The sequence below is a fragment of the Salvelinus namaycush genome, unplaced genomic scaffold (genome assembly GCF_016432855.1).
Source record: "Salvelinus namaycush isolate Seneca unplaced genomic scaffold, SaNama_1.0 Scaffold28, whole genome shotgun sequence".
Taxonomy (NCBI): Eukaryota; Metazoa; Chordata; class Actinopteri; order Salmoniformes; family Salmonidae; genus Salvelinus; species Salvelinus namaycush.
This window is the reverse complement of record NW_024059674.1, coordinates 553,028-561,818: the sequence shown is the minus strand read 5'-3', so window position 1 is coordinate 561,818 and position 8,791 is coordinate 553,028. Positions and strand designations below refer to the sequence as shown.

Here is an 8,791-nt window from a genome sequence, read left to right as displayed (position 1 = left end):
ACATATATGTCAGCGGCATTGGACTAAGATACAGTGGCATATTATAGAATACAGTATATACATATGAGATGAGTAATGTAAGATATGGAGACATTATTAAAGTGGCTAGTGTTTCATGTCCTTAAAGTGGCCAGTTATTCCTAATCTATGTCGATAGATTAGGAATCAAGCTGTTTACAGACAGATTATTTCACTTATAATTCACTGTATCACAATTCCAGTGGGTCAGAAGTTTACATACACTAAGTTGACTGTGCCTTTAAACAGCTTGGAAAATTCCAGAAAATTATGTCATGGCTTCAGAAGCTTCTGATAGGCTAATTGACATCATTTGAGTCAATTGGAGGTGTACCTGTGGATGTATTTCAAGGCCTACCTTCAAACTCATACTTCCACTTTGACATTATTGGGTATTGTGTGTAGGCCAGTTACAAAAACAAATCTCAATAGAATCCATTTGAAATTCAGTCTGTAACACAGCAGAATGTAGGGGAAAAGTAAAGGGGTGTGAATATTTGTGAAGGCACTGGAAGCATAGATTCCCTATAGAATCGCTATTCATTTCATATGATCTCAGTGGACCTAGTAAAGATTCATCACGACTTTCATCATGTATTACCGTTTAATGTGGCAGAAAAACAACCAGTCATGATGTTTGTTTAACAATCATTTCAAAAGGTGCTCCTGTTGGCATGTGGCCATTGCAGTGGGTAACACGGAACCCAAACCGGCTGCGCACGTGCGCTATCGTGCATACATTTATTTTGCCCCCCCACACCAAACGCGATCACGACACGCAGGTTAAAATATCAAAACAAACTCTGAACCAATGACATTAATTTGGGGACAGGTCGAAAAGCATTAAACATGTATGGCAATTTAGCTAGCTAGCTTGCACTTGCTAGCTAACGTTAATTTGTCCTATTTAGCTAGCTTGCTGTTGCTAGCTAATTTGTCCCGGGATATAAACATTGAGTTGTTATTTTACCTGAAATGCACAAGGACCTCTACTCCGACAATTAATCCACACATAAAACGGCCAACCAAATCGTTTCTAGTCATCTCTCCTCCTTCCAGGCTTTTTCATCTTTGAACTTATATGGTGATGCATCTAAACTTTCATTGTATTACCATGACAACCGGCAACAAAGTTCGTCTTTCAATCACCCACGTGGGTATAACCAATGAGGAGATGGCACTGGGTATCTGCTTCTATAAACCAATGAGATGACTTTCAGCGTGATCTGCGTCAGAAATAGGAACGACTTCTATTTTAGCCCTATTACTTGTGAATCTCTTGTCACAGTAAATACAGCAGTAAGGCAACTCTTTTTGAGTGGACTTTTATTGTCCCCGGCACAATGCGCGCCTGTGTAATGATCATGCTGTTTAATCTGTTTATTGATATGTCACACAGATTATCTTGGCAAAGGAGAAATACTAACTGGGATGTAAACAAATATGTGCACCAAATTTGAGAGAAATAAGCTTTTTGTGCTCATGAAACATAGGACCAACGCTTTACATGTTGCGTTTTATATTTTGGTTCAGTATAGAATTACACCAGTCATGCCAATATTGATTAATAATAAACAATAATACAATAATTTCTGTCCTCACTCACTTTTTATGTTGTACTACATGCACTTTGCCTGTGACGTTTGAAGGTTATAGTAGGACCCTAGGTTATGCTTGGATTCTAGGTTATGCTTGGATCCTAGGTTATGCTTGGACCCTAGGTTATGCTTGGATCCTAGGTTATGCTTGGACCCTAGGTTATGCCAGGACCCTAGGTTATGCTTGGATCCTAGATTATGCTACATCCCTAGGTTATAGTAGGATCCTAGGTTATGCTTGGATCCTAGGTTATGCTACGGCCCTACGTTATGCTACGTCCCTAGGTTATGCTAAGTCCTTAGGTTATGCTACGTCCCTAGGTTATGCTACGTCCCTAGGTTATGCTACACCCTAGGTTATGCTAAGTCCTTAGGTTATGCTACGTCCCTAGGTTATGCTACGTCCCTAGGTTATGCTACGACCCTAGGTTATGCTACGTCCCTAGGTTATGCTACAGCCTAGGTTATGCTACAGCCTAGGTTATGCTACAACCCCAGGTTATGCTACACCCTAGGTTATGCTACACCCTAGGTTATGCTACGACCCTAGGTTATGCTACGTCCCTAGGTTATGCTACAACTCTAGGTTATGCTACAACTCTGTTATGCTACGACCCTAGGTTATGCTACGTCCCTAGGTTATGCTACGTCCCTAGGTTATGCTACGACCCTAGGTTATGCTACGACCCTAGGTTATGCTACGTCCCTAGGTTACACATAAACATTCTAACTAAAAAAAATGTACTCCAACAACACATTTCTGTTACCATTTTTATTAACTCTAGTTGGGGTTCGGCAATAAATTCAAATGGACAACATATCTTAACAACAGTTAATACAAAAACTCCAGGGCTAAAATGTGAACTCAACTTGAACAGGGAGCCGAGCAGAATCATTTCAGTCTGAGACAAAAAATATATAGTGTTTGTTATACATACAACATACTAGCCTGTGTAACACTCTAGTTGTGTTTACATTCCACACAGTATCTATTTTTTCAGATTCTAATATGTCAAACATGGCATGGAGAGTGGAATATTAGCACAAAACAGGTCTGGATGTCAGGCTAACAGGATACCCACATTTGTCATTTAAAAAGAACTGGTCATGGTGGTAAGATTGCTGACGAGTCTTTTAAACCCAGAGATCAAGAAGATACCTGATCCAATGCCTTCCGATGGCCCTAATGAGAGGAAGTCGGCGATACAAAGTTGTATTTCCAGCTGTTTGTCTTTGGTAACTTCAGTCACCTGGTCCCAAACCCCTCCCTAGAACTGCCAACATGGAAAAGGTGAGGGCCAAAGGGATGTGGTGGGTAAGTATTAGGGATGGACTGATTGTGTGGAACGTGGTGGGTAAGTATTAGGGATGGACTGATTGTGTGGTACATGGTGGGTAAGTATTAGGGATGGACTGGTTGTGTGGTACGTGGTGGGTAAGTATTAGGGATGGACTGATTGTGTGGTACGTGGTGGGTAAGTATTAGGGATGGACTGATTGTGTGGTACGTGGCGGGTAAGTATTAGGGATGGACTGGTTGTGTGGTACGTGGTGGGTAAGTATTAGGGATGGACTGATTGTGTGGTACGTGGTGGGTAAGTATTAGGGATGGACTGATTGTGTGGTACGTGGTGGGTAAGTATTAGGGATGGACTGAATGTGTGGTACGTAGGGATTCCTGGCAGAGACGGGATGAATCTGTGTCTCTGGATGTTTCTTCAGACTGTGCAACTGGCCAAGGCTTTATCGCACAGTGTGATTATGGCTGTGTGTCTCCTGATGTTTCTTCAGACTGGTCAACTGGGCAAAGGCTTTATCGCACATGCGGCACTGGAACGGTTTCTCTCCTGTGTGGGTCCGCCGGTGGTTTTTCAGGACATTACCGTCAGCAAACCTCCTCCCGCAGTCAGAGCATTGGTACGGCTTCTCTCCTGTGTGGATTCGCATGTGGCTATTGCAGTGGCCCTTCCTTGTGAATCTCTTGTCACAGTAAGTACAGCAGTAAGGTTTCTCACCGGCATGAATCCGGAGATGAAGTTTTAAACTCCCTGCCAGAGAGAAACTCTTCCCACACTGAGGGCAAAGGTAAGGCCTCTCTCCAGTGTGTTTCCTCTGATGAACAAGTAAGTTACCTTTATTGGAAAAGGTCTTGTCACACTGGGAGCAGTGGACCCGGGTAGGGTGGGTCCGTAGATGATCCTTTAGAAGAGCCTTGGTAGAGAACTTCTCCCCGCAGTGGGGGCATGGAAGAGGGTCTTGATGCCTTTGGATGGGACCCAGTGTCTCCCCCTTGTGGTTCTCCTGGTGATGCCGTTGTAACGTTTTTGTATGACGAAACTTCATCCCGCACACCACGCAGTGGTAGGGTTTCTCTTCTGTGTGAGTTCTGATGTGTTTCTTTAAATTTCCACGATCACTGTAACCGTTTCCACACTGAGGGCAAACGTACGGTTTCTCCTCAGAATGAATTCTCAGGTGTCTTTTAAGACTTGCGGCCACAGGGAATCCCCTTCCACATTCCAAGCACACGTGTGGATTCTTCAGAGGATCAGTTGGCGGGTGTCGTGTTTTTGTGTGTGATTCCAGTCTTGCTGCAGTTATGAAGCTCTTCTTACATTGACCACAGCGGTGAGGGTGATCTGTGTGAAAAACCTCCCGGTGATATTCAAGGCTTTGTTTTCCAAAGAATTGCTTCCCACATTCAGAGCAGAGGTACGGTTTCACTGTGGGGTTCCCTGTGTGTTGTTTAACAACATGAGATCTCATGTGTTTCTTTAAGTTTCCAGAATCATTGTAGTCTTTCCCACAACGAGGACAAACAAACGGTTTCTCCCCAGTATGAGTTCTCTGGTGTCTCTTAAGATTGCCGGCCTGCGTGAATCTCTTTCCACATTCAGAGCACATGTGTGGTTTCTCTCCAGTCAGACACAGTAAATGTGTTTTTAGATTGGTAGCTGTGACAAAATTCTTCCCACAGTGATCACAGATATGTTCAGCATTAGACGAGCTGTGGGGTTTCTCTCCTGTCTGTGTTGTCTTGTGTATTATATGGCTACTCTGCCCTGGTGTCTTCCTGCAGTCGTCGAGTCGTACAGACACCCTCTTCAGACCGCACAACAAGGCCCTGCCGGGAGAGGCACGACCTGGGGACTCTGGGAGAGGGGAGGGTGGAGGTGGAGGCTTGTCCTGGAAATCAGAAAAATAGAGAATCAGGGTGAGAAACACTCTCGTACTTGTCAAGGAATTTTGAAGTCTCAAAAGGTAGCCTAGTGGTTAAGAGCATTGGACCAATAACCGAAAGGTTGCTGGTTCGAATCCTCAAGCCGACTAAGTGAAAAATCTGCCCTTACGCAAGGCACTTAACCCTAATTTCTCATGTTAGGGCGGCGCACAATTGGCCCAGCGCCGTCCGGGGTAGGCCGTCATTGCGAATAAGAATTTGTTCTTAACTGACTTGTCTAGTTAAATAAATGTAAGTCTCTCTGGATAAGAGCGTCTGCTAAGTGACTAAAATGTTGTTTTTTAAAAAATGATCTCACAGGTCTTTCCTTGATTCCCCGAAAACAAAGGAGAGCCGCACACTCTTGGAGCTCAGACACAAAAATGTAATATCCAACGTTTCGACAGGCAAGCTGTCTTCATCAGGGTATAATCACAAACACTGCGGGATGACTCGTTTATATAGTGTCAAAAGACACACAGGTGTCTGTAATCGTGGCCAACAGTGGCCTAATATCATTGGTTAATTCTCAAATATTAAAATGGCATACAAAGAACAGCATACAAAAAACAAATGGATAGCATACGATCATAGATTCATTTTAGACTACACAAGCTTACAAACAATTACAATGGCAAAGTCACAATAATCACAAGAATGGCTTCAGATCAAAGTCTACGTTGAGACCGAAGGGAGCAAGGGTCCTTAGATTAAAGATCCAGGCAGCCTCTCGTTTTAACAATAAATTATCAAGGTCACCCCCTCTCCTAGGGAGGGAGACATGTTCGATGCCAATATAACGCAGAGACGAAATCGAGTGGCCTGCCTCCAAAAAGTGGGCCGCAACTGGGTAAGTCAAGTTTTTGTACCTAATGGTGCTACAATGCTCTGAGATACGTACTTTTAATTTGCGCTTTGTTTTACCCACATAATTTTTACCACAAGGACAAGTTATAAGATAAATAACTGCCTTAGTGGAGCACGTAATAACACCTTTGATTGGGATCGATTTCCCTGTTTGTGGGTGTTTGAAGGATCTGCTTTTATAAGTGCCATTGCATTGAGCACAGCCATTACACTTGTAATTTCCATCCAGTAGGGGCGCAAATAGACGTTGTTCAGGAATATCTTGGGGTGGTAAATCAGAGTGTACCAATTGGTCTCTGAGATTTCTGCCCCGCGAAAATACGACCAAGGGAAGGTCCGAAAACACATTACCGAGACTATCATCGGATTTTAGAATGTGCCAATGTTTGTGAACGATTCCCTTAATTTGTTCAGAGCACTTTGAATAGCGGGTAGTTAGAATGCAAGAATGCTTCTTTTTGCGAGACTGGTCATGTCTAGTTTTGTTTTGAATTTTCTCAATGGCAATATTAATCTGATCATTTTTGTACCCCCTCTCCTTTCTTTACGTCTCAGCCATATTTCTGTCGAAATCTGATTGTTTTTTTGCAAATTCTTTTGATTGGACAGAATTGGCTGTAGGGCAAACTATTTTTCAAGGGAAGTGGGTGACGACTGTCAGCCCTCAACAAAATGTTACGATCAGTAGGTTTCCTGTAAAGATCAGTGTATAGAACATTATTTTCACACAGGATCAGAAGATCAAGAAAACTGATTTGACGTGTATCAGATTGCATAGTAAATCTCAGATGCTCAGAACAGGAGTTAAGAAAAGCATGGAATGCCTGGAGCTGTTTTGCATCACCCCTCCACAGAACAAAAATATCATCAATATAACGTTTCCAAATAATGATGTTAGGCAAGAAAACATTTTTGAGAGGATTGAAAATAGACCGTTTCTCCATGTAACCCACATACAAATTAGCATAGTTAGGAGCCATGGGGGATCCCATAGCAGTACCCTTCGTCTGAATAAAGAAATCATTAAGAAACATGAAATAGTTATGTGTGAGTACTATTTCAGCCAATGTTATAATGCATGCACTGGAAGGTAGTTCATTAGGGTCACATTGCAGAAGAAAATGGCTGCCTGGAGGCTGCCTGGATCTTTAACTTGAAGACCCTTGCTCCCTTCGGTCTCAACGTAGACTTTGATCTGAAGCCATTCTTGTGATTATTGTGACTTTGCCATTGTAATTGTTTGTAAGCTTGTGTAGTCTAAAATGAATCTATGATCATATGCTATCCATTTGTTTTTTGTATGCTGTTATTTGTATACCATTTTAATATTTAATAATTAACCAATGATATTAGGCCACACTTGGCCATGATTACAGACACCTGTGTGTCTTTTGACACTATATAAACGAGTCATCCCGCAGTGATTATACCCTGATGAAGACAGCTTGCCTGTCGAAACGTTGGATATTACATTTTTGCATCTGAGCTCCTAGAGTGTGCGGCTCTCCTTTATTTTCTAGTTTTCCACTCCGCTAGCCAGCACATCGCCTAATAGGTGTGCGTTTCTTTTTCTTCTAGACTTTCCTTGATTCCTATCATCTTTGATTACTTGGTCTTCTTAAAATACATTGGAGGATAAAGTCCAAGAGGAAAAAACTCAGATATTCTCCTTCAATGCATTTATAGGAGGTCAAGGAATCAAGAAAATACTGTTGAGAAACAAAACACTTTCTGACTGGGAAATACTCACGTAACTGTTCCTCTCTGGAGCTGACTCTGCCTCCAGTCCATTGCAAGGCAACCCAGCTCCTCCCTCTTCGTCGCAGTCATCATCATCATCACATTGGCTGGGATGCAAGGGCTCCGCTGTCAGTCCGTTGCTAGGCAACCAGTCCCCGTCTCCCTTGTGTTCTTCATTGCAGTCTACATCATCATCGGCTTGGCTGGGACTCATGAGTGCACTGCTACCATCCTCCAGTATCCTCCTGATGTCGTCTTTAAGTTGGACTAACCAAGACATTCCCTGCTCCTTTGATTTCATTGACTCCGTATTGTCCCACATTTCCTCCATGACTTTACGCCTTAATAAGCGATGATTCATCCCTTTAATTTCAGAGCCATCCATTCCACAACGTTCACACATGTAGCGTAAATTGTCCTCGGTTAAATTCCATAAACTCTTTTCGATTTCATCCATCAATGTTTCCTTCTCTGAACTGAGCGGATTCATATTGTCCTGCTCGTGCGGCAACAACGACAATGCAGTCAATGGCAGGACTTTAGAGTACCTGTAAAAAATATTTATACATCAAAACACTCATCTGTAATTTCATGTCATTATTAGATGAAATGTAAAACATATAACCAGCCGTTTTGAGATCAGCCTGTTTTGAGATCAGCCTGGAACCATTGCTGTTAGCATGACTTAGCTGGCTAGCTAGTTACTGTACTTAGTTATTCTATTCATGTTGTGTAGGGGACCCAAATCAATACCAACATTGGAGCAAATCAGTCGGGACGTAACTAGCAAGCATAATAAACCCAATGGCTGTTATAGCGTGGACTTTAAGATTGGGTTTATCTTACAGTCCACGCTACAACAGCTATAACTAGCGGTGTACAAAGCAGCTAACGTTAGCGGAGCTAGCTAGATCAGCGTGGGCTAACTATCCATGTGGACCTAGCTAGCTAACGACTACATGGTTCTGGTAATACCAATCTACAACGCGAATATTATTTCGCTATATACGCATACAAAATACCTGATTACCCTAAATATATTTTATTATATCGTCTTTGACTTTCCTTCCGACGTGTTCTGATGTATACCCTTTGACCTCGGGGAGCATGTCGATGGCGTCATTTCCGGTATGGTAATAAGAAATCCTTCTAAATAAAAGCCCTTATTTCCAAGACTTTACATTTCCTCAAACCTTCACACCCACTCCATCCCTTTTCTCTCTTCCGATGAATGATAGGATAAGTCGTACCAGACAGTATAAGCTAGCTCCTCATTGAATGACTGAACCATGTTAACAACAATCACCTGTTTATTAGGTGGACATGATAAAGACAACACAAGGCATCA

At 42.5% G+C, this 8,791-nt stretch overlaps 1 protein-coding gene across 1 annotated transcript; it reads right to left on the bottom strand.

The window, feature by feature from the left end:
• Window positions 1-2,379: 2,379 nt before the first annotated feature.
• LOC120039555 (gastrula zinc finger protein XlCGF26.1-like) lies at window positions 2,380-8,545 on the bottom strand. The gene is made up of 3 exons (XM_038984967.1): window positions 8,466-8,545; window positions 7,454-7,991; window positions 2,380-4,802 (listed from the first exon to the last, which is right to left on the bottom strand). The coding sequence occupies exons 2-3, from the start codon at window positions 7,931-7,933 to the stop codon at window positions 3,360-3,362; spliced, it is 1,923 nt and encodes a 640-aa protein (XP_038840895.1). The 5' UTR covers window positions 7,934-7,991; window positions 8,466-8,545; the 3' UTR covers window positions 2,380-3,359.
• Between the last annotated feature and the right edge of the window lie 246 nt (window positions 8,546-8,791).